Source organism: Hemiscyllium ocellatum, chromosome 22, assembly GCF_020745735.1.
Source record: "Hemiscyllium ocellatum isolate sHemOce1 chromosome 22, sHemOce1.pat.X.cur, whole genome shotgun sequence".
NCBI classification, from domain to species: domain Eukaryota; kingdom Metazoa; phylum Chordata; class Chondrichthyes; order Orectolobiformes; family Hemiscylliidae; genus Hemiscyllium; species Hemiscyllium ocellatum.
This window is the reverse complement of record NC_083422.1, coordinates 37861066-37887933: the sequence shown is the minus strand read 5'-3', so window position 1 is coordinate 37887933 and position 26868 is coordinate 37861066. Positions and strand designations below refer to the sequence as shown.

Sequence of the window (26868 nt, the reverse complement as noted above, 5' to 3'; positions counted from 1 at the left end):
GTGTTAGCTTTTCTGATTACATTCTGTACCTACAGGTAGTTCTTCTATAACGTGATGGTAGCGTCCTTGTGCAACCCCGCATTATAGAAAACTTGTGCTTTAGAAACAACACTCAAAGTGTTGGTGATGTAATTGTGTAACACCCAACACACGCTTTAAAAGTTTGTGCTTTAGAAACAGTGTCCCCAATTCATCAATTGCGTTACAGCAAATTCACGTTTACAAAACGCACGTAAAAGCAGAACGACCTCTACATACAAACCTTCTGTGATTCACGAGTTAGGGCATCCAGATCTCAGACATTTGGACAGGTACACGGACAAGAAAGGTTTAGAGTGTTATGAGCCAAACACAGACAAATGAGACTAATTCGATTTGGGAAACAAGGTTGACATGGACAAGTTGGGCCAAAGGGTATGTTTCCATGCTGCATGACATAATAATTTTGAGCTTTGCAACCTCTCACCATTTAGATAATCTGCTGCTTTTTTATTCTTTCTTCTGAAATGGACAAATTCATTGTATTCCATTTGCTAGATCTTTTCTCACTTACTTAACCTATCTATATCCCTTTGTAAACTCCTAATGCCTTCTTCACAATTCACCTTCCAACCTATCTTTGTGTCATCAGCAATTTCAGCTACCGTGCTTTTGGTCCCTTCATCAAAATCATTTATATAAATTGTAAAGAATTGCAAGTCCAGCAACAACCCCTGTGATACACACATCTCATGACCACCTGCCAACCTGAAAAAGACCCACTTATTCCTACTCTCAACATCCTGTTAGCCAGCCAGTTGCTATGTTTTCCCTGACACTATCAGTTTTTATTTTCTGCAATTATCTTTAACGTGGCATCTTATCAGTATATCCACTGATTATCTATGGCACAACTTACATCTTCAAAGAACTCCAATTGGTTAATCATTAGTCTCTTTTGACAAGACCATGTTGGATCTGCTTGATTACTTTGATCTTATCTAAATACCCTGTTATAAGATCTTTAATAATAGCTTGTAACATTTTCCTTATGAGAGATGTAAAGCTAATTTGCTGGTAGTTTCCTACTTTCTGCCTTCCTCCTTTCCTCTCTTTTTGAATAAAAGAAGTTATAGTTAAAATTTTTCAATCCAAAGGCAGCTTTGCGCAAGTTGAATGAGTTTTGGGCAATTAAAACCACCACAATCCAAAAGAAGTGTGGACGCACATCAAGAATCTCACTAGTTACTTTTTCTAAAACTGACCCCAGGATAAAATCCATCTGGACATGGAACTTGTCAACTTGCAGTTCCAATAATTTACTCAGTACTACTTCCCTGGTAATTGCAATTTTCTTTATTCCCTCCTGCCATTTCAATTCCTGATTTACAGCCACACCCGGGATGCCACTTGGATCTACACTTGTGAAGACTGATGCAAGATATCCATTCAGTTCATCTGCCATCTCTTTATCCTCTATTTCTAATTTTGCAGACTTGTTTTCTACAGGAGCAACTTTACTCACTCTTTCCTTTTTTAAATATCTGAAGAAATTATTCCTGTTTTTTATATTTTTAGTTTCTTTCATAGTCTAACTTTTCCCTCCATCTTTTAGTAATCCTCTTTTTTTTAATATTCTGTCCAATCTTTTGATCTGCCAAGTATTTTTGCACAATTATGTATCTTTTGTTTGAATCTGATACTGTCTTTGACTGTTTTAATTAACCGTGCAAGTCCGTCCCTTAGAATTTTCTGATATGCTGGAATGCATCTACTCTGCACTTCCTTGAATATCCCCTTGTTTGCTCCTGAATCTCAATTGACTTATTCCATGAACTAAGTTGCCAGTTCACTTTCAATTGTCATTATTTAAATTTAAAACAGTAGACTTGGACTCACACTTCTCTCCCTTGAACGATATGTAAAATTCAATTATATTATGGTCAATGCTCTAAAGAGATATGGAACACAAATGTGAGAAATGGAGTTCAGTTTCAGCTTGGGCAGATTTTGACTCAAAAGATAGAATTGTCTTGAATGGCTGAATAGCCTGCTCTGTTTATAAGTTAGCAAAGTGGCTAATGGAGTGTTACACTGTTTCAAGGGAATTGAAATGCATAAGTCAGAAAGTGATACTTCAGTTCTTTTAGGTCTTGGATAGACGTTTGGGCATGAACTTCAGAAAAGGTATAGTGGTCTTGGATCGAGTACACTGCAAAGTCACTTAGATTATATAAAGGCTGAAAGTGTCAGGTTAGGACAACAGGCTGCATAAACTGACTTTTCATTCTCTTGAGTGGTGACAGCTGAAGTATGATCTAGATTGTTAAAGATGATAAAGGAATTCAACACAACAGACAGAGAACCTATTTATAGAATCTAGAACAGGGACAGTGTATTTATGATTAGAGACAGGATATACAATAGCACAATTAAGTTTTTTTTTCACGAAAGGATAATGCAAATCTCTTTCTAAAAGGCCAATTGACATTTTTAAGACTGAGACTGTTAGCTTTTAATGAGGTGGAGCATCAATGGGATATCAAGCAAAGATGGCTAAATAATTTGGTGTGCAAATCTGCCAATACTCAATAAACTGCCAAAACAGGCAAGAAGGGCTAAGCGGTTTGGTCTTATTCCTTAGACTTAGGTAATTTATGATCCAAGGTGAAGAAAAGCAATGATGGGTAGTTAACAAAGAAGTACTGTTCTGATGTAACACTTGGGTAGCAATTGTTAGCCTCAAAGCTTTTCAGCAAAAAAAAAATCAGTGCAAATTTCTCATGCATTAGTAATTCACAAGATTTTAATAAAAATTAGTTCCAATTATTCTGACAATACTACACTTGTTCTATGTTTATTAGTGACAAAACAGTTTTGTGATTTTGTACAGCGCCCAGTGAGCATTCATTTGACTATGTCCTTCCCAAAAGGTTTTATGAACATCAAAAATGGTCACATGAAATAAGTGCTCTGATTGCAGAAGTAAAATTCAAAACAGCATCATGCCTTTACCTGTCATGAATGTGCAACATGGCAATGTAGACGTCTCATAAAACAAAGTAGTTACTTTAAACAATGATTTATAGCAGTTGTTAATGGAAAATCCCAGTGCCAATAATGTAAGTGCAATCATTAAATTAATCAGCTTAACATCGTCTCAGTCAGAGATATATGTGTCAACACAGGTGTGCATGAAACCCTATGACTTAATGCTGCTGCTTTACTGTTGAAATGTTCAAGTTTCATAATGTGATAGAAGCTTGTGTTGAGGAATATGCACATTACTATAAAGTATACATTTCTGTTGCAAGGAAATTAATATTGGGTGTATAGGGAGTAATGAAAATGAAAACAGAGCAAACTATAATAAACGACTTGTACACAATGCTTTGGCAGCAATTTAAAATATACCTAGCTGCTGAGGTAGTGAGCAGAGAGAGGCCTTTATCCAACATCTGGCCATGCAACACTTGACTTGGAAATCTTTGATATTGACACATAGCAACAAAACTAGAAAAACTGGACATGTTCACTATGAGCATAAAAATGTCTTGGTTCAATGTATATTAGTAAAATACAGGAAAGTTACTTTTAATAAGCACTGTGAAAGTAATTATCTCAAAAAATATTGAATAAAAATATATGCAAAAATCACTGACTTTGACCTATTGCTGCTACTGCACATCTCTATGGTTGTACGCTTGTATTGTAGAACCATTATCTGTTGTTACCAATGCAGTGGAATTCACAACATAAATGGGCTGAAGTCCAAAGTGTAAGCATACAAGACAACTAAAACTGCTTTTATTTGAGGCAGTTGTGCATAATATAAGCAAAACATTATCTAATACATTCCTTTCAAGTTACAGATAGCTAATATCTTGTGTCTGATAATAAAGATATTGAGCTGAATTCAACAAGCTTGATGATACCTTTTACTTCCTAGTCATTTGATAAAGTCTCGATTGACAGATTCTGATTTGTAATCTGTCTATTTAACTCCAAAAAAACTAAATACATTATTATAGTGCAACATTTAAGTTTCACAAAACACATTATATTAATTGTATGTATATCAATTTCTTTGTCCAAGATTTGAATCCAGTTGAACATTACAAGTAATCTGATCTTAAAACAGTATTTGAAACAGTTCTTCAGCATTTACCCATAACACCAAAGTCTCAAACTCAGTACTTATTTCAATTTTTAAAATATCTTTGGCTTTTCATGTTTGAAAGGGCAATTCCTTTCAGGACAAAAAGGAGTAAAGTTAATTTTATGCAGATAACATATCAAACACCCCTTTGAATGTATATACACCATTAGCGGACATGAACAAAATGGTGTGCAACAGAATTCTGTGCCATAGAATATGAATACCAATATCACTCAAGATAACAATTCAAAACTTAGCTAAAACTAAGAGTAGGCATTACATGGATATGAATATTCACTTTCAAAATAAAGCTTCCATCTTATTAATATGCACATTGCTCTAGGGATGCAGCGTAACCTCCAGGTGATTTATCCAAATGAACATCTTTCACTTAATCCTAATACCAAGTGGGCTATTTAACTGCACAAAGTATCAAAATGGTTCGTGCCAGATTTCCATGAATGAAAGAAGTTAGATATGTTTAGTCATATTACAACAAATAGCCTTTGTGAACAAAATTCTCCAAGACTCAATCAGAAAGCTTTCCTGAGAGAAATGATAAAATGACAAGTGCCTGCCTGTTGAACATTGAACACTTAAATTGGCAACCTATGAGATGGTCAACCCAGCGAGTAAAATAATATATTGGCAATATTTGGCTTTGAAGATTCTTTCATAAGCTTTCATTAGGCCATCAAAAAAACAAACATTTTTATTTGAATATTGCTCAAGTGAAGAGAAGACTTCACCCTAAATTTTCACGACGATGGAGAACGTCTCCATCTTAGCCAAAATAATACTAGATCCCTGCATCGAGAAGTCCTTCTTCCAATCTTAGCACCATTTTTCATTAGGTGAGGTGGAGGGGTTGGATTGGGGTCAGGGTGGGGGAGTGAAGGGTGGAGAAAGAGGAGAGAAGAGGATGTATGGGACAGTTTACAATTTGCACACCCATGGTCCATGGATGCAACCTGTACATATTAAACTGCCAATGCCTTCAGTCAGTCCTAATTTTCATTAGAGAAATTCCAAAACATGACTTGTTAGTTATGCATTTTACAGCAGAAGGTTTAAACTTACTGGAGTTCTTTAGAAAGTTAATACCTGTTGGGATAGGTCTGGGGACCCAATTAGAGGTAAGGCACACTTTAGGAAAAGCCCATTGGTCTTTTGGACTATTGATAATAAATTTTCAATGTGTATGAAAAGGTGAATAAGCTCATTGCAACAGTGAAATGCATAGGAATTGGAATCGCTATCAAAGCATTTAAATCTCCTGCCTTAAAATTTCAAAATGTCTACAGTTAAAAGTAACAGTGCTCTGACCATTTCACGCAATAAACCTGAAGGCTTTAGTATTGAATTTGTGCCACATGAATGATTTCACAACCTATCATTATCATAGTGGGGTTTCTGTCAGTTCACAATTTGATTGACAGCTCCAAATGTTTATCAAGTCTTTGATTCAGGCCAATAACTACAAATGCTTGCTTTTATAACGTGTTGAATAACTGAAGGAATTTAAATCTAGTGAATGCATTTTCAACAATTAGAGTGTTACTTATAACTAGTAAAATAACCAATAGATATTGAAAACTTTATTTTGTTTCATCTCATTTTTGGTCCTCCCATTAGTACAAAGTGAAATGGCATGGGAATGAAATGCAATCGGTAGTGGATGGTGCCATGAGTTGGCACTCAGTTGGCATAGACGAAATAAAAGGCCTTGGGAGAATGGATGGGGATACGAGGTAGCCTCGTTTGGCATGGAGAAGTAAAGGGGAATGTGCATGGGAGCGAAAATGGTGAGAGTTAGGGAGTTATTTTCTGTTTCAGTCTTTTCCTCTGAAGTCCCTGAGCACTGTGGAGGGCCTTTCACAGAACAAACCTTGACAACCAGCAACACCTGTGGCTGCCTCTGCACTATTTCTGGGAATATCAGGTTCGACACCCATTGAAGGACGTTTCCTCCCAAGTTGGGTTTGCAAAGTCAGGTCGGGAACAAGAATTCAGTGCTTTGTTGCTGTTAGTGGCAAGGTACTTTTAATCCAAGTTGGACACTTGAGTGCCTTCTACCTTTTAACTGGCACGGAAACCAATCCTGGTCATCTCTACTGGGAATTTTATTCCCTCCTATCAGTGTACAAAGATAATTTATACTTGAAGACCTGTGTGAGCAACATTTGAGTTGGTCAGATAAATCACTTGCTTAAGACATGCAATATTATGAGGCATGTTGCTAGAAAAAACACTTTAGTCTACAAATCAGGAGAGAGTACATCTATAATATTTTGACACAGAAGATGTTTTAGAAACCTGCACCTGTTTCAACTGAATGCATTATAAAAGGCAGAAAAATCAGATTCCAAAGCTAATGTGGATGATCTGCACGTTTTCTCATACCCCACTTATCTTAACAATTTCTATTTCAGCAATTTTTGCTCAACAAGATAATCTACACTCAAAGCTACCATCCAACTAAAAGTACATTAATGTACTTTTAATTGCACAATATCGTTCTGAAATTATGCATGGAAGGCTGACTATCATTAATTCCAGCATCATCAAAAGCCATATTTAATGAAACAAAAAAAATGTAGATAATTCTATTCATAATAGAATGTGCAGTTTAGATTAAATAAGGGTTAAAAAGGCTTGAAGCAAAGAATTTACTTCCCTAAACAAATTTATCACTAGGTCTAATGATTAACACATGTTCCAATATTCACAGAATAGCACAGACCCCTTAACAATGCCCTAAAGGAACCAGAATTTTATAATGGGGTTACAAATTAATTTCCCACTGTATATTATCTTTATTGATGTACATGATAAATACCTTTCACAGATGGTACACAAAAGGCAAACTTGCAATGGCTTTCTTATGGTAAACACATTTTTCAGAAAGCTGCATAATTAATGGACAATTTTAGAAGAACACTTTTCTTCGCTCTTGTCTAACTAAATAACTGCCAATCCGTACAAACAAACTACTCATGGATGGCTCGTTTTTGTTTTTAAAATTACGATAAATACTTTCAGAAGCAAATCTGAAGCATGTCAAGCATAAACATGGTAAAAATATGTCCGACTGGAGTATCATAAATCCTGATTTGATTCGGCCAACCTAAAAACAAACGTACCAGCGTCGACCACATTTTTCTAAATGCTATGTCTGATTAAGCTATGCCATTAAGTGACAGCTGAGTTCAAGCTGAACTTTAACATTAATATGATATTATTTAAATGACTTCATGTTATTTTTGCACAAAAAATGATGAATGATTTCTCGACACCCCAACTGACATAACGCAGGCAGACCATTTAATGAGTTTTGACAAAATGGAGACATATGTAGAGTATTTGTTACTGAAACCGTCATCGTGGGCCTTTGGCAGCACTTGTTTTTGATTGTCTGCAGGCATTGAAGCATCTATTTCAATTCCTACTTCCCTTCCCTCTGAATTGTGAATTTAGCTAATGTCATTTTTAAGGGCATTTACATATTACTCTTAATCAGATATTTCTAAGTTACGGTTCACAGGCAGAAGTATGAGGTTTCTGTAAAATGAGGCAATGACAATCAGTAAAGTGAACCTTTGTCAGTAACGGTCGGTGTTGGAAAAGGTTATTGTAAGAATACTTAGCGAAAACAGAAAACTGACAAAGATGTAACCCTATCAGAGTTATTCATATATCAATGGACAAGCTGTCTTTAGCTTAAAGGCATGAAAATCCTCATTTTTGAAAAAAAGTCTTGTTTGTTCTATTTGTTTTTGATCAAAGTTGTTCACCTTTGTTCACCATTGCTTAAGTAAGTAGTCAAGTTTAGAAATTACTCATTTGCAGGCAACATACACCAACATAAAAGTGGTGCCGCCCTTTGCTAAACAAAAGAACAATAATGTTCTAATTCTTACTTCCAATAGGCTAGTACGCTTGCTGAACTCACATCAAATTTCTGGACAGCAAAGGTATTAATATAAATTAAAAGACATTAAAGTGGGATACTGCAGTGTAGCATATTGCAATGTACATTGATGAGCATTCTCCAGATGAAATCCTTTCAAAAGATGTTGATTGGAATATGAAAGTAGACAGATTGCCTAAATTACCTTGAAACAATGGGGCATTTCTCTAAAACTGCTTAATCAAAGCAAAAAACACATGTTTGACCATGTATCCTTTTAAGTCTCCTTCCTCCAAAACTGGGAATCCAACTAAGCAACTCAGACAAAAATAAATAAGATTATATTTTGGGGCAATATTAAATAAAGCTTGAATTTTGGTCTAGTGGTAAATCAAATCTAAATAATAAGAACTGTGAAGGAAGCATTTTAAGCACAATGTTTTTGGGTTACTTGTATATTTCTTTTGGAGGACCAAAATCTAGCAGTTTTGCAAGTATAAATTTCCAAGTGTCTATGTCACCTGTTTCCACTTGGTACAAATCCCTAATAATCCCTAATCTCCAGCATTTACCTGGAACTGAATGACAATTGAAATGCAACAATTGTTGTGTGTAAGACAGACTAGATATAGTGCTGAGCGCACTTATACACTGTACGATGCACATACAATGCTCTTGCTTAATTATCATTAACATTCTAGGCTATGTTAGACTTCAAGTTGACACTGAGTGAATAGTGGGAAATCTCTCCACTCAAGAAGCAGTGAACTCAAAACCCAATAGATCCATCCAGTCACGCTTCATCTAATTACAACGGATGAGTGGTCAGTGTAAATTGTGCACCTTATATGGAATTTGATGATTGGGAGGGAAGACAGTCCGGCGGAAGCTACCTCTTAAAAGTAGACTAATATCCTGAAAGGAGAATTGCATTTTCTAATGGTGGTCAGTGGAAAGAGTAATTGAAGCAACATCATTTAATGTTTCAAAATCCTTAGAGGTGCTTTTGAAACATAGTGAGCAATAGAAGGACTATCTTCTTTCCCTCAGTTGAATGACAGATGGCTGATCAGGTCAATGGCTGCATCATATCTGAAGGTACTGGCTTTAGTGAAGGATAAGGATAACCCCTTTATGATGAGACTTCTCTTCACAATACTGTTGCTTTTACATCAATTCTGCTTTAATTTAAGGGCTATCAACTACTTCCTCTCCCATTTCACACTACACATGCAAATCACAATGGGAGATTTCACCGTAACGTCCTTCAATCTACTCTCAAAAATTGCTACTGTTAGTTCCCGCACCCTTGACAATACTTCTGCTTTTCCTTGAAGTATGCATACAATGCTGTCTTGACTTGCACATCAACAAAACATACAAACTAATCCATTGTCAATCTTTGTGTAGGAAAAACCAGTATATAAACAAGGGAAGATTTAAGAACAAGAGGATTGCTAACTGACTGCACATTTAATGGCCACTAATATCATTAACAGAGACAGGATGGGCAACATCATAGAAATATGGCATAAATCAGAAGGCTTTGCTCAGTAGGTATTCGAGAATCCTTCATTTTCCTTTTTGCTGAACTCCCAATATTCCAAGCAGCAAATAAATCAGCAACCCCATCTAGCTGTTGAGATAGAGAGGTTTAACTAGGAGATGGTTAAGGTTAATGCAACAGCCAAGAAGTGACTTAGTGGAGAGTTAGCTGATCTCTTGGGCTGCACAAAGGCTGACAGGTGTTGCACAGATTTTAAAGGCCTAACCTTGAAAAGAAAAATGTTTTCTGTGAACCAGCAAATAATTCAATAATGAAGGACAGAGAATGCAGTCACCTTAATGGGCACTACAAATGGACAGTCCTTTTAGGAGTCAGTGGCACCACAATTAGCAATTCTCTGGGATGCTCAAACTTAGAATATAGAAGTTCCACCACCTCCACCTCGGACAGGCTCAAGACTAAATTAAATGAATTTCAAACCAGACGTCATACTATCTGTTTTCTCATATATTGGACGGAGCAAGATTGCCAACTCTATTTGAATGTATTCCAACTGCCCAGCTCAAACAACTTTTCCTCTCATCTATCTCCAAACATTTTATAACTAATTAACAAAGGTGTCCAAAGAACATATCAAACATATATTTTTTTCTAAATGATCCTAAAATATTTTTGCAGAAATGCGCAGAGAAATTGATTTTTAATTTATGTCGGTCCAGGACAGTCCTTGAGGGTCAGAAAACCTTGCTGAAGTGCTGAGCCACTGTCTGATAGCAGGGCAGTTGTGCAATGAGAATAGAACATCTTGCCTTCTCATAGGATGATAACACAATTGGGATCCTTGCCAATCTCTCAACCAGTGATCAGCCCACATCCCCCCACCAACACAAAGCCAGCTGGGCTAGATTATCCCAGGCCTGAGCTCCTAAAGGTTTCCAACCGCAAGCATTTTTAGGGCCTTCGACAGAGCCATGGCATCCTTCCAGCTTCCTGCATTACAAACACGAGGGGAACAGCGTGCATAAGTCACAATCATCAACAAAACCTACAAATGAGTGAGAACCAGGGTGAAGATTAGCAAATAGATACATTTATAGCTAGTAAAATGTTGAAACTTTTGAAAATCTGTTTATGCAAAGAGTATTTCTGGGTAGATGATGGTTCTGCGATATTATTTGAAAAGCATATCAATGTTGCTCAGTGGGCACATACAGTTTATTTAAGGTGGATGAAATTGACTGTAATTAGATGTGACAGAAGAACAGCATGAAGCACTCTCAACTACTGAAGATCTCTAATTGTCCTTTTGGTCTCTGTACTGTCAATGGCGCCTTCCTCACCATTCTAAAGGTTCTTATCCCATGATGGTTCTAAGGATGTTTCCATTGCAGAGCCAAGTGTGTGGCTTGTCTTGCAAAAACAACCAGATCTGTTTAAGTAATAAAATTATTGCTGGTGGTGCGCGTACGCGCAAGTGTTTTTTTAAGATAAACTATTTAGAACAACTGCCAAATTAATCAAGGACCTGCACAATGTTCAACTGGTAGGGATACACCAAATTTTACCTTCACATAATCAAAGCACTTACAAATAATGAGGCAGTAAGAGTTATCACAGGACCATAAGATTCTGAAACAAAAGTTGAACATTTGGCCCATGAGTCTGCTCTGCAAATTAAATGAGATCATGGCTGATCTGATAATCCTCAGCTCCATTTCTCAACTTTTCCCAACAGCTCAAGTCCTTTAATGATTAAAAAATTGTCTATGTATCCTTCCACCTGTGAGGAGATTGTTGTTTAAATTATAATCGGTTGCTGCTGCACACCATTCACTTCTACTCCTACATTCCTCCCTCACACATGCCTTGGTGTACATATATGTGGTTTGGCGGTCAGAAAAAGTGCTGTTGAGTTGTGTGTGTTTAAATTCATTACGGAATGAGGGAGTCGCTGGCTAGGCCTGCATTTGTTGCCCATCCCTAATTACCCAGAAGACAGGTAAGAGTCAACCACATTGCTGTAGGTCTGGAGTCACATTCAGACCAGACCAGGTAAGGATGGCAGATTTCCTTCTCTAAACGACATTAGTGAAGCAGATGGGGTTTTCCTGACAATTGAGAATGGAGTGTGGTGCTGGAAAAGCACAGCAGGTCAGGCAGCATCCGAAGGCAGGAAAATTAACCTTTCGGGCAAAAGCCTTCTGCCTGAAATGACGATTTTCCTGCTCCTCAGATGCTGCCTGACCTGCTGTACTTTTCCAGTACCACATTCTGGACTCTAATCTCCAACATTTGCAGTACTCACTTTCACCTTTCTGGATTAATAGTCTAGCAATAATACCACTAGGTCATCGCTTCCCCAATAATACGTATGGATATATTAAATAAAAGGCGTGTACTTGGAAGCTCCACAGTAGTACAATGGTTAGTATTCCTGCCTGCCATGTGGGAGAGCAGGGTTCAATTCCCCTCCAGGGAGTGAATGGCTGTGTAATTAGGAAGTGGTGTTTAAATGGGAGCTGACGCAATGGGAGTGTCCCTAACTCTGGACCAAGAATCCCAGGTTCAAGTCCCAGTTAATCCAGAGGCATGTAGTAACATCTCTGAACAGGTTGATTTTAAAATAAGATCTAAAGCAAGGGGCCTTGTAGTCGTGTCCCAATCTTTAGGTCAGCACGTCCAAGTTCAATCCCTCCTGTCCCAGAGGTGAGTCACAACAGATCGTGTGGCACAGTGGTAGTGTCGCTATCTCAGAGGCCTATTCCAGAGGTGTAAAATAGCAATCTGAATAGATTGATTAGAAAGTATCTGAAAGAGGTGTATAATTATCAACAATGCTCCAGAGATCAGTACTTACAAGTTGATTGAAAAGGTACAGAACTGCTGCTTCTTCCTGAATGTTTGTTGACGTTTGGACAGGAAATGGTCCAGAAGGAAAAAGGTGGAAACTGGCGTAGGTTTACATTAAAATCCTTGTGAATCTTAGTCTTTTGCTGCCTAATGCAACATCAGATCTGTTAAACATCGCTGGTCCCAATTTACATGTATAAGTAGGATCCCCAGCCTGGAGCTCTCACTATCTAAACCAACCAAAAGGTCAGAATGGAACAGCCTCCATTAAAAAGTCCACAGTTTATACAGTTTTCAGCACTCACACTTCCTAAACATTAATGAGAGATTATTTATGTTTAAATAAGAATGTGAGATGAAAATTGGTCCCGGTAGTATTTAATTTTGGTGTCTATGTACAAATAGATTTTTATTCTACAAGCAGAATACAGTCGCTGATTGGGCCCATAATTTCCAAACTTTGCTCTCGGAGGACTCAATTATGGGTATTAAAAGCATTTGTTTATATTAAAAAGGCAGCATCACCTTTTGGTGAAAATCGTACTCTTCTATTATGGTATCAAACATTAACATCTGATCATTCATTGAAAGTAGGTGCCTTCACATTAACCCCCCTGTCTGAATGAATCCAGTCTGTCGCTGGTACCTCCAACATACTTCATTTTCTGCCTCCCATCACCCGATCACATCTGCTTTTATTTTTTCTTAGGCATTATATTCCTTTTAGATGTCCTCTTATTTTATCCTTATAATATAACTGGCAAATTTGGGTGTTCCTACTATGACCATTTTTGTAAGAGACTGCCAGCTTTCATTACAAAGAATCAGCAGAGAAAAAAAACAAACTCGAAATGACCTCGAAACGCCAGAACAAATTCTGACAGAGTTCAATCAAACTGTTGTAATCACTGGTTCTTGGTTCTTATGTAAATCAGCACTAAATTTAAAACCAAGAAACTAAACAAATAGTAATCAAAATTTTATTCAAAAACATATCTCAAATCACCTGCATGGATCAGTGTTTTACATAAATTCAATCATTAATACTGGCACTCCCACAGCACACAAGCTTCAATTATCAACCAAAAATGTTTTTCGTCCAGTTAGCAAGAAACAACATCCCCACAGAGTATCAATGCACAATTTGGATTATTCTTTCTGTGAGATGAATTTGTACTCTCTGTACTGCATGCACTCAGCCAAAAGCTACATAAACGATAAACAGGCATTGAAAAGGAATAGGAAAACTCAAATCAAACCAATGGCACATGTGCTGGGAGACCTTCATTTAAGAAAGGGGAAAAGTTATTTATGTAAAAAGCACAACAGATTCCTACCTTGACCTTACCTTCGCAACATTCCTGTCAAGATCCTGGAGCTCTTACCAAGGTTTGTATCAGTTTCACGCAGCTGATAATAAGAAGGAGGAAGGAAGGGGTTACAGCAGAATAACTCAAAATATTTACTTTATAACACAAGTTATCTTTTAAATTGAAAACAGATCTACACTGTCACTGATAGGAACCCATTTGTGTTCTTTTAGAAGAAAGTCAGCAGTATTCTACTAAATAGGGATGGGTCAGCTAAAACATCAAACACAGAACCGATCTTTCTAGTTCTGATAAAGCATCTGCAATCCCAATACACAACCCAAGTTTACTCCTCTCAGACAATGACAAATCTGCTGTGTATTTCCAACATTTGCAGTTTAAAAAAAATCTTAACAGAAGCCACTTTGAACATCTATATTCTGCATTTAAGGAGGCATTAGCTTGAACAAACATAATTTGGCATACACAAAGGTGATGACCAACAATACATAAAGAGTTTAGGATATTGCAAAATAACTTTGTCAATAAAATGGTGTGTCCCCACTCTACCTTCCTCCTTTAAGTAAAAACACACTAGTGTCTCTTTAAGGATGTACTAACAGCAAAACTAATGTTTAATTTTAATATTCATTCCTAGAATTTTTCTTTTGTAGAAGTAAGCAATCATAAAACATTCTCTACCTTGACTGTGGTATTCTGGAATCAGCAGAAGTTTAAAATTTTTATGCTACTTTCACATTATGCATATAATCATTGAAATGGAAAAACTGACATTGGATTTTGTTCAACTTGAAATTTATAAACATCAGCCAAGGAAAGGCAAAAACTGTGAACAGGTTTAAAGGTTCTGTGACCCAAATGCGTATGTCATCCTACTATTGCATCATTTAGCTGTTCTTTCGCAATACTGTGGCCCTGATGATACACAACCGTGAGATAAATTAAGGAATAATGAATGAAAATAACTGAAAAATAACCAAATCAATAAAGTTGTATCTTGTCTATTTTTATGGTAAAGTGTGCAGCACCTCCTTCTCAATATCATAAGGTATATATTACCACAAATAACATTATATGTGGACAAGACAATGGCTAGGCAAACTACCTTGCTGAAGTAACTTTAATTTGAAAATCTTACATGATAATTAGATCCACTTACTTAACTCACTAATCAAAACAGAACATCCTTTGACAATCTGTGAGAATATGACTATACTCTTAAGAAATACAAAATTTATGTCAATTTGTTCATAAATTCAAAGCAAATGAAAATGGGTTATGCATTCACATTCTAGCTAGACATTTTGTGAATCTGTACAGATATGTATATACAAAGGACATTATGATAATTTAATGAACAAAAGCTTTCAAAAAATTGTAGATATTATACAGTTTTAACATATCAACATGCATCTTGTTTTTCTACCAAAATGATTAGAATGTTGAGCTATTTAGATTGTCCTCAATATGCAATTTTAAAATTAACTAAAGCTAAATTATATAAATTAATGCAAGGATACAAGGAGAAAACAAAATGCAAAGTAGTCCTACTTCACAAGCATTTCTGGTATTGGAAAAATGAATGTTGTGCGCCCATGTTCGGAGATACGAAGCTTAAAAACTAACAAATTCCTAACTTCAGACCAAACTGTCATTTAGCAACAAAATATTTTCATTCATAAAATTTAATTAGTTTATTAAAAGGAATGCCTGTCCTTCAAAACAATCCTTGAAATTCCTTAAAGATATGACTTCTTTGTTCTGTATTATTTTCCATAGTAGATGATTAGAATTACTGCAAGTTATATATTCTCAAACTCACCCTTTCCCGAGCTCGTTGAATCTTTTCTTTGTCATGATGAAGATTCTCTAGGATCTCCTGTCCAATTTGTTCTGTAATCCAAGGATAAAAGGTCACAAGTTACTCAATGTATATCAAAAACTGAAAAAGTAAAGATTAAAATCTGTTGACTGAGCAGTGCAGTAAAATTGAAGCTAAAACGACATTCTAAGAAATCACAGAAACAAAACAATTTCTGTGGATAGTCTCATTGCAACGTACATTGAAAAAAACTCCTATAATAATAGGATCTCATGAAATGTTACTACTACACTGTACACATAAGCTGTGGAAAGAGAATAACAGCAGGAGATATTTAATAACTTTTACTAACAGAATGGAAATATAACATTAAAGCTATCTGCAAAAGATTAGAAGATAAGAAAGAAGCTTATTCTTGAGGGAGTTAAACATAAAACTTGGGCTTCTCTACAATTAAGTGCACTACATACATACCTGAACATTCAACTTGAGAAACAATGTTAACGCATGGAAATACTTTTTCCTTTTATTTAAATTCTCTTAAATACATATAACTGAAGAACTGGCATATAGTCTTTAACTAATATTGAATTAAATTTTTGAAGTTATTAACAAACAGGAGTAATTTCAGAAGTATTGAATTAAAATCATTTATTTGAAAGTCACAATAAGTGCATTTTTGAAAAAAATTAAAATGCTTACAAATGAATGCATGAAATCAGAACTTAACAATGAATTAACATTAAACAAAACTTGGTGATACAGCTCAAGTAGAGTTTGTGGAAGTGTTAAATGCTGCAGTTAACAATGACAGATGTAGCAAGATAAATTTTTTTTCAGATATTTGACTAGTAATTGATGTTCCCATTAAGGTATTTCTTCGGTGCTGGTTTGTCTCATGGGATTTTGAATAGTGTAATACCTAAAGGTTCAATGTATTTTTAAGAGTTTTTGCATTAAAAAGAATACACCAAGACAAATGTTTCAAGATGATCTGAAACCTCTTTTTTTTTTGTAAAAAAGGGAAGAGATGCCATTAAATACTGCTGATTCAAAGCAGGTTGGTTAATTAGGTTTCTTTCTGTTTCGTTTGGCTGCCAAGTTGACATCCTCACCTTGGTTCTAATGATTCAATCTATTTCTACCAGCAAATGTGACAATGCCACAGACAGTAATTGAGGGTAAAACATTGTCACTTTGATGAATTGTGTTTTTTCCTCATAGTCAATGACTAGTGAAGTCAATAAACAAGGAAAAGAAGCATGTCCGCTGGAATATCACAAAATGGATTGTTGTCTTGACACATAGGGATCAAAACATCATACATTAATTTCATCCTGGTGTGGGGCACGATGGCATCTGTTTCACTCTGACTGTCTGCACAGATAAATAATTGGGACCATCATCAATTTTGCAAGAGTTTTTTTTTATTCAGTATGTAGCACAACTGACGAACTTTGGCCCTTTTCACAAGAAGAACAGCCAACAGCAGAAAGTGCAGCCATGACATAGATGACTCTAGAGCTCTACCTTCTAAATAAACACATCCAAGGTAACGACAAGCTTGAAGATACACACTTAAAAGGATATTTTTAAGAGAGAAAAAAATAACTTTTTCTCATGCTTAAATAGCACTATCAAGGCCAGCAATGCTCAGTATCCTCGTGACTACCCTGAAATAATTCATCCTCTGAATATGAATTAGCACTGGGTAATCACAGCATATTTATTACGCATTTCTGTGGTCCTTTCCTCCTGTGAATGCTGTATTATTCATTGCTTCTGCCCTGACCCTGGTACGCTCCTGTTCTGACAAATCATACTTGATTAAGACAAATCTTTATTAGTTAGGTAGTCAACTTCCCCATTTATCATTTGCAAATCTCATTCCCCTTTTCCAAGTGCGTTAAAAGTGACTGCTGCAATTTGGTAGAAGCTGGTTAAAATGCTTATTATGGGAAATGAGTGTAAATTCAGATGCAAAAGTCAGTAATGGATGATAAGACAAAGAGTACATTTCATCAATTCCACATAAACGTATCAGAAAATGAAACTTAAAGGGTGGAACAATTTACAATTGTTTTCCTTGCTCATTTGATACAATAAAACATAAAGTTAATTTAGTTTCATCCTATCTTCTTAGCGACTATATTTGATTTAAACACAAGAACCAGGGATTCATTGACAGAATGAACAACAATGTTGAACACAGATTTCCATTTTACCAGTAAACAATACTGCTGCCCAAAAAATACTGCTTAGTACTGAGATAGCTCTTTGTGAAAATTATTTTTGTTAAAGCTAGTGTTAAAAAAGTAAATGAAATTGCTTATGAAGTAAACCCTTTGAAATTTTAAATGTCACTTCTAAAAGGTAGTACTTGTATACTTTTTCTTGAGCCACAGATGGCTTTTTATTCCAACCTTAGCAATCATTTGAACTCACGTACATTTAAATAGCTCTTATCCAGCATACTTGATGAAGTGTTTCACAGCAACAGTGAGCTACATTATACAAGTTGGAGACAGGGCATTAGAAGACAGTGGCAAATGTAATTTATGAAACATAAAATGACACAAAAACCTTTGTGCTGTCCAATACAGAATAGCACCATCAGGAACTTTTGGAGATGTTTAGAATTCAGATTGTCATGTACCACCAGTTGAAAGATTGAACTAAGGGAACTGACAAGTTTCGCGTTCATAGAAATTTGTGAAGGAAACCTTTATCCATTAAATTTAGTAACTTCTGTTTTGAGTAGATTGTGAAACGTATATTTTTTTTTGTATTCAGAATGTATTAGGGATAGATGATTATCTTAGAGTCATACAGCATGGAAACAGGCCTTTCGATCCAACTCGTCCGTGCTGACTAAATATCCGAAATTAATCCAGTCCCAACTGTCAGCACCCGGCCCATATCCCTCTCAACCCTTTCTATTCGTACACCCATCCAGATGCCTTCTAAAGGTTGTACATGTATCAGCCTCCATCACTTTCTCTGGCAGCCCATTCCATATACGTACCACCCTCTTTGTGAAAAAGTTCCCCTCTCACCCTAAACCTATGTCCTCTGGTTCTGGACTCCCTCACCGCAGGGAAAAGACTTTGTCTATATATCCTATCCACGCACCTCATGATTTTATAAACCTCTATAAGGTCATCCCTCAGCTTCTGATTCTCCAAGGAAAACAGCTCTAGTCTATTCAACCTCTCCCTATAGCTCAAACCCTCCATCCTGGCAACTTCCCTGGAAATCTTTTCTGAACCCTTTCAAGTTTCATAACATCCTTCTGATAGAAAGGAGACCAGAATTGCAATATTCCAAAAGTGGCCTAACCAATGTCCGGTACAGCCGCAACATGACCTCCCAACTCCTGTAATCAAAACTTTGACCAATAAAGGAAAGCATACTAAATGCCTTCTTCACTATCCTATCTACCTGCATCTCCACATTCAAGGAGCTATGAACCTATACCAAGGTCTCTTTGTTCAGCAACACTCTCCAGGACTTTACCATTATGTGTATAAGTCCTGCTCTGATTTGCTTTTCCAAAATGCAACACCTTGCATTTATCTAAATTAAACTCCATCTACCACTCCTCAGCCCACTGGCCCATCTGATCACGGTCCCATTGTACTCTGAGGTAACCTTCCCAACAGAAGGAAATTGGACTTCCAAAGGAAGAACTTCACACAGAACGGAAATTGTTCCTGTCTAGCTGCTCTCAGTTGGCAATCATTTTCAAAAGACTTGCATCAAAATCACAGCTTAGTCTTCCAAATCCAACAAACACCTCCCTCGTATAAAGGCCACGTACTTGAGCGTAAGAGACGAAAACAGGCAATATCCGGGAGGTAAATACCAAAAGAACTGCGGATGCTGTGAATCAGAAACAAAAACAGAAGTGACTGGAAAAGCTCAGCGGGTCTCGCAGCATCTGTGCTGAGAAATCAGAGCCAATGTTTCTCAATCAGTGACCTTCCTCAGAATTGACAGTAGCTAGGAAAACACAGTATCGGTTTACAGCAGAGAGTTAGGGTCAGCGGAAGGGTAAGGAGTAGAGTAAATGATAGGTGGGGATAGAGCCCAAAGAGAGAGAAGACAGCTGGATGATGATCAGGTTCTCAGAGTGAATAGCTGTCAATGGAGATTGCTCATTGCTATTGTTTAGCCACTAAGAGTATCCATTAACAGCTATTCACTCTCTCACCCAGACCACCATCTACTCCTTTGTCTGTCCAACTGTCTTCTCTCTTCTTGGGCTCCAATCCCATCCATGCATATAAACTGACATTTTCCAGGCTACCATCACTTCTGAGGGTCTGCCATAGAGCACAGAACATTACAGCGCAGTACAGGCCCTTCCACTCTTGATGTTGCACCAAACTGTCCAACTAATCTGAAGCCAATCTAACAGGCACTATTCCATTCTTGTCCATTTAACGACCCAATGACCATTTAAATGTCCATAAAGTGGCGACTCAAACCTGACCCATGAACATTAATTCTGATTTCCCGTCCCAGTTGCCGCCAAACCAGCTGAGCCCCCCTAGCAAGCTCTGACCTTCTTTCTAATATTGGGAAGGTAATGGCGTAATGGTGTTTTGTTAGATATTTAATCCAGAGACACAGGTAACATTCTGAGGATCAGCGTTTATATTCTGCCAAGGCAGATTGCTGAATTTGAATTCAATAAAAATTGAGAATTAAGACTCCAACAATGACCATTGCTGATTGTCAGAAAAAACCCATGGCATTCACTAATGTCCTTGAGGGAAGGAAACTGCTGTCCCTCCAACCCTCCGTCCTTATTTGAACAATTTAGATATTGTTGCTCCTCTTTATACAATGTCTTGATTTTCATGATTTTTACTTCAGGCTTTACTAAGTGATAGACTTTTTCTGGATACTGAATGAAGAGATTACTGGTCAACCTGGATTGCATGTTATTTGTAAATCACAAACACGCTGGATCTGAAAGACTGTGAATAATACTTCCCCATTTTGCACTTGATCACCTACAATTGCAAAGAAATTAATAACTTTTTGAAGTCTTTAGAAGCACAAACTGTTCTTGGTCCTCCAACAGATTCCTGGGAGAGCCTTCAGGACTATCGATGAAAACCAGTGGCAGGGACTGGGACTGGCAGTAACTCCATTGGCTTCTCTCAGGATGATCACATTCGCTCTCCATTCTGTTAATGCCCTTGCTTTGCCCATCACCCAGACAGCTCAAACAACAGCTGATAATACTGAGGCTGCAGAGTCCACAGCTGAGCCTACCAATATAGTGAAGCTAGAGGTTATCTTCAAAGTCTATCTGCAGCCTCCTCCATTTAAAGTCAACAGTTTTACATCAGCAATGTTGCAGCCACAAGGTTAAGTACAGTACTGCAGCATTGTGACAGAAAAATGTTGAGAATGTACAAGGGAGATAATTGTTGGGAGTGTGGACTGGAAAAGCACAGGTCACGCAGCATCTGAGGAGCAGGAGAATCGACGTTTCAGGCATAAGCCCTTCATCAGGTTTGCCAGCACCACACTCTTCAGTCTGATCTCCAGCATCTGCAGTCCTCACTTTCTCCAAGGGAGATAATTGACTTGGTATGTAACAGCATGAAGTCTTTTGATCTTTTACTATAAATTCTGTGTCCTACGAACCTGTCCCACTACCTTCTTGATGAAGGAGCAGCGCTCTGAAAGCTTGTACTTCGAAATAAACCTGTTGGACTATAAGCTGGTGTTGTGTGATTTTTAACTTTTGGATTTGAGGTTTGTGCGAAGATTTGTAGCTCGGGTGCTCGTTGTTGTGGTTCTGTTCGCCGAGCTGGAAGTTTTTGTTGCAAACGTTTCGTCCCCTGGCTAGGAGACATCATCAGTGCTCTGGAGCCTCCTGCGAAGCACTTCTTTGATGTTTCTTCCGGTATTTATAGTGGTCTGTCCTTGCCGCTTCCGGGTGTCAGTTTCAGCTGTCTGCTGTAGTGGTTGGTATATTGGGTCCAGGTCGATGTGTTTGTTGATGGAGTTTGTGGATGAATACCATGCCTCTAGGAATTCCCTGGCTGTTCTCTGTCTGGCTTGCCCTATGATAGTAGTGTTTTCCCAGTCGAATTCATGTTGCTTGTTGTCTGAGTGTGTGGATACTAGGGATAGCTGGTCGTGTCGTTTCGTGGCTAGTTGATGTTCATGTATGCGGATTGTTAGCTGTCTTCCTGTTTGTCCTGTATAGTGTTTTGTGCAGTCCTTGCATGGTATTTTGTAAACTACATTAGTTTTGCTCATGTTGGGTATTGGCTCCTTTGTTCTAGTAAGTTGTTGTCTGAGCGTGGCTGTTGGTTTGTGTGCCGTTATGAGTCCTAAGGGTCGCAGTAGTCTGGCTGTCAGTTCTGAAACGCTCCTGAAATATGGTAGTGTGGCTAGTCTTTTTGGTTGTGGCATGTCCTCGTTCCGTGGTCTATCTCTTAGGCATCTGTTGATAAAGTTGCGCGGGTATCCATTTTTGGCGAATACCTTGTATAGGTGTTCCTCTTCCTCTTTTCGCAGTTCTGGTGTACTGTAGTGTGTTGTAGCTCTTTTGAATAGTGTCCTGATGCAGCTTCGTTTGTGTGTGTTGGGGTGGTTACTTTCATAGTTTAGGACGTGGTCTGTGTGTGTTGTTTTCCTGTGTACCCTTGTGGTGAATTCTTCGTTTGGTGTTCTCTGTACTATCACGTCTAGGAATGAGAGTTGGCTATCCTTTTCTTCTTCTCTCGTGAATCGGATTCCTGTGAGTGTGGCGTTGATGATCCGGTGTGTTTTTTCTATTTCCGTGTTTTTGATGATTACAAACGTGTCATCGACATATCTGACCCAGAGTTTGGGTTGAATTTGTGGTAGGGCCGTTTGTTCTAACCTTTGCATAACTGCCTCTGCTATGAGTCCCGAGATTGGTGATCCCATAGGTGTTCCGTTGATTTGTTCGTATATCTGATTGTTGAATGTAAAGTGTGTAGTGAGGCACAAGTCCAGTAGTTTAAGTATGCCGTCTTTGTTGATAGGTTCTGCCTCCTGTTTTCTGTTCTGTATGTCCAGTAGGCTGGCTATTGTTTCTCTGGCTAGGGTTTTGTCAATCGAAGTGAACAGTGCCGTCACGTCAAATGAGATCATGGTTTCTTCTTTGTCTATGTGTGTATTCCTGATGGCGTCCAAGAATTCCTGTGTTGATTGTATGGAGTGTTTGGATCTGCTGACCAGGTGTTTCAGTTTCTGTTGTAGTTCTTTGGCCAGTTTGTATGCTGGTGTCCCTGGTAGTGATCCTATGGGTCTGAGCGTTTCAGAACTGACAGCCAGACTACTGCGACCCTTAGGACTCATAACGGCACACAAACCAACAGCCACGCTCAGACAACAACTTACTAGAACAAAGGAGCCAATACCCAACATGAGCAAAACTAATGTAGTTTACAAAATACCATGCAAGGACTGCACAAAACATTATATAGGACAAACAGGAAGACAGCTAACAATCCGCACACACGATCATCAACTAGCCACGAAACGACACGACCAGCTATCCCTAGTATCCACACACTCAGACAACAAGCAACATGATATCGACTGGGAAAACACTACTATCATAGGGCAAGCCAGACAGAGAACAGCCAGGGAATTCCTAGAGGCATGGCATTCATCCACAAACTCCATCAACAAACACATCGACCTGGACCCAATATACCAACCACTACAGCGGACAGCTGAAACTGACACCCGGAAGCGGCAAGGACAGACCACTATAAATACCGGAAGAAACATCAAAGAAGCGCTTCGCAGGAGGCTCCAGAGCACTGATGATGTCTCCTAGCCAGGGGACGAAACGTTTGCAACAAAAACTTCCAGCTCGGCGAACAGAACCACAACAACTTTTGGATTAGTGGTGCTGGAAGAGCACAGCAGTTCAGGCAGCATCCGAGGAGCAATAAAATCGACGTTTTGGTTTGTCCACTCTAGTCCAGCTCCACATCATATGTAGCAGCAGTGATTTCATTTCTAAATTTGCCTGATTGATTTTATCACTTTTGTCTTTAGGTTTGTGGATGCTTTTTGTATTGTGATCAAACATCTGTTGAACTGGAAATGGAGAACTAAGATTGCAATTATTGGCTTTGCTGGTAAATGAGTTATTCCCAGACAGCCTGGCCAGAAGAGAACATTCTGGATTACTTCACGCCATCTTCTTCCTCCCATTTCTCCTGCTACTCACATAGCTGGTAGCAGTGGCTATACCCTCATGATAGCAAGGTTGTGCAGCATATCGCACAAATCTTGAAGCCCAGACTATCAGGTTTTACAGAGCTCTTCCTCCACCACATTTTAGGTAGTGGGTATATTGTTTCAAGGCACCAATGATCTGGCTTTATATCGTGTCAGCTGCATAATATAATCCTTACTGTATATATGACAGTTTGTGTGTGAACTGTCAGTGGACTCATGTGCCATTCCACAAACAGACTGACCCAGCAACCATCTGAGCTCAAATGCAGCTGCTCAGCAGATTGCTGCAGAATGAAGGATTTTATCACTGCTGCCAAAATCACAGACATTGATCTCATAATTCACTGCCTATATTCACACATCAATTAGATATTGGATATGGAGGGATGGGAATCCCTTTCGGTTCCAGGATAGGGAAGTGTTAACAAATGACAGCAGGAAAGCAAAGTCAATGGTACCCTGTGCATTGGGGAAGTTTGTAATCATAGCAAAGCACTTAGATTGATCTTAGATTAAGATAAATGCTTGGCATAACATTGTGGGCTGAAGGGCATGTACTGTTCTATGTTCTAAAGCTCTGAGTTTGCTCTACATAGTTCCCTTAGGACATTGACCTGCAGTGTCCTTCCATTATGCAAGTGGACAAAGGGGGAGATTTTGAACAAATTTCTAGCTACCGGATGAAGGGAACTGAACATGTGGAAGTTCTTCACCAGAACCATTGTCAGAACCACTGGTAATGCTGACCTCATCTGGATTTGACAGTGAAGTATGGCAGCAACAGATAACAAACTTTATTCAGAATGTCTATACTGAAATGCAGATGTCTTGTAAATTGTTTCCTGCATGAAGTTCAAGTATCGTCTCTTGCTGAATGTCTTCTCCTTCTCCAACAGTTTGATCTGCTCTTTGTGGCCTCTGTTCATTTATCAAGTAATGCTGTATTCTGATAGGAAGGCCAATTAATGCACTGATGTTCGGAAACAAATAGTTTGTGCTGATGTCTTGAAAGTAGCAAAATCTTCTTCAGTGCTCGCTACATCATTCTCTGTAGACATTTGCAACTTAAACTACAGAAAACAGCAAATGCTTATAGAATTATTGTAAAGTCAAGAGACATCAACCAGCAACTAACCTGCAACAAACCGGAAGGTCAGAACTGTACGAGAGTTCTCTGCTTTTTCACTGAACAAAGGCCTAAACAAGCGCCTTCCAGCCTTAACCTGAAGCATTAACTTTGATTTTTCTCCACTGACCCTGCCAGACCTGCTGAGACTTTTCCAGCAACGTCAGTTTTAGTATCTGATTTACAGCATCACATGGAGAAACTGCATCACATTTTCTGATTGGGCAATTTACAGCCTTCTGAACTCAACACTGAGTTCAATAACTTCACAATATATACAATGTCCTCCATTTTAATTTTATTCTTACCCCATAATGTCTGTCTCTTGTTCTCATGCCTTTACATTCAGTCAGAGCTGACCTTTATTCTATAATTAACACCTACTCACAAGCTATGCTTTATCTCTTCTGCACCATTTGCACTTTGTTCTCTAATATTGCTCACCCTAACCATTCCTTGACTTCCATTACAGTTGTGCCTCTCCCTAATTCCAACAGCATGAAATGCATCAAACGCAACACAACTTCAGCATCTGCTGTAATTTGTTTTGATTAAAAACACAGTGCAATGGCAAGATAAAAGTAAATTTGCCACAGTCATACCAGACCATAGAGCTGATCTCTCATTACAGAGATGCCAGACCCACCTTCCAGGTGAAGCAGAGATTTACCTGCAGTTCACTCAATCTAGTCTACAACTCCAACACTTTCTGTTTTTGTTTAGATTAGCCTAGATTACTTACAATGTGGAAACAGGCCCTTCGACCCAACAAGTCCACACCGACCCGCCGAAGTGCAACCCACCCAAACCCATTCCCCTACATTTTACCCCTTCACCTAACACTATGGGCAATTTAGCATGGCCAATCCACCTAACCTGCACATTTTTGGAAACCAGATCACCCAGAGGAAACCCACGCAGACACGGGGAGAATATGCAAACTCCACAGAGTCAGTCGCCTGAGGAGGGAATTGAACCCGGGTCTCTGGCGCTGTGAGGCAACAGTGCTAACCACTGTGCTACTGTGCCACCTCCAAGGGCTCTCTCCACTTGCCTGCACATTGACTGAGCTAAATCTGGAAGTTGACAGTATCATGCATTCTGGTAAAACAAACAAAAGACTTATATAATTAAAGGTAGGGCCCTGGGTGGTGCTGTAGAACAGCCAGACCTAGGGTTCAGGTACATGATTCTTTGAGATTTGCATCACAGAAAGATAGGATTGTTTAGCAAGCTTGCTTTCACTGTTCAGACTTTTGAGTATAGGAATTGGATCATCATGTTGAAGTCGTACAGACGTTGATAAGGCCTCTTCCGGAGCACTTTGTGCAGTTCTGGTCACCTTGTCATAGGAAGGATATTATTAAACTGGAGAGGGTTCAGAAAGATTGACAAGTATGCTGCTGGGAATAGAAGGCTTGATTTATAAGGAAAGGCCGGATAGGCTAGGACTTCTTTTCCACTGGAACGTAGGAAGTTGAGGGATGACCTTATAGAAGTTTACATAAACATGAGGGGCATAAATAAGGAATAGCAAAGGTCTTTGCTCGCGGGTGGGGGAATTCAAAATGGGGGCATGTTTTTATAGTGAGAGGAAAAAGATTTAAAACGGACATGAGGGACAACCTTTTTATTACACAGAATGTCGTTTGTGTATGGAATGAACTTTCAGAGAAAGCAGTGAATGCAGATACAGTTACAACATTTAAAAGACATTTAGATAACTTCATCAATAGGACAGATTTGGAATGATATGAGCCAAGCACAGGCAGGTAGGACTAGTTAATTTGGGAATGTAGTCAGTGTGGACTGGTTGGATCAAAGGGTCTGTTTCCATACTCTCTGACTGGTGGTGGTTTAACCTCAGAGTCACCACAGCTCAGGAGGGGACCTCAGGGTAAGAAGGAGAATCCTTCATGGTGTAGTGGAAT

At 38.3% G+C, this 26868-nt stretch overlaps 1 protein-coding gene across 2 annotated transcripts in view; it reads right to left on the bottom strand.

The window, feature by feature from the left end:
* vti1a (vesicle transport through interaction with t-SNAREs 1A) overlaps window positions 1–26868 on the bottom strand; it is a 353121-nt gene that overhangs the window by 156576 nt on the left and 169677 nt on the right. The window contains exons 7-8 of one of the 2 annotated variants that reach the window (XM_060842086.1): window positions 15559–15629; window positions 13754–13815 (exon numbers count right to left, since the gene is read on the bottom strand). In XM_060842086.1, coding sequence (XP_060698069.1) covers window positions 13754–13815; window positions 15559–15629 — 133 coding nt within the window. Of the gene's footprint in view, window positions 1–13742; window positions 13816–15558; window positions 15630–26868 lie in introns of both variants that reach the window. The other variant, XM_060842087.1, reaches the window with a different exon arrangement.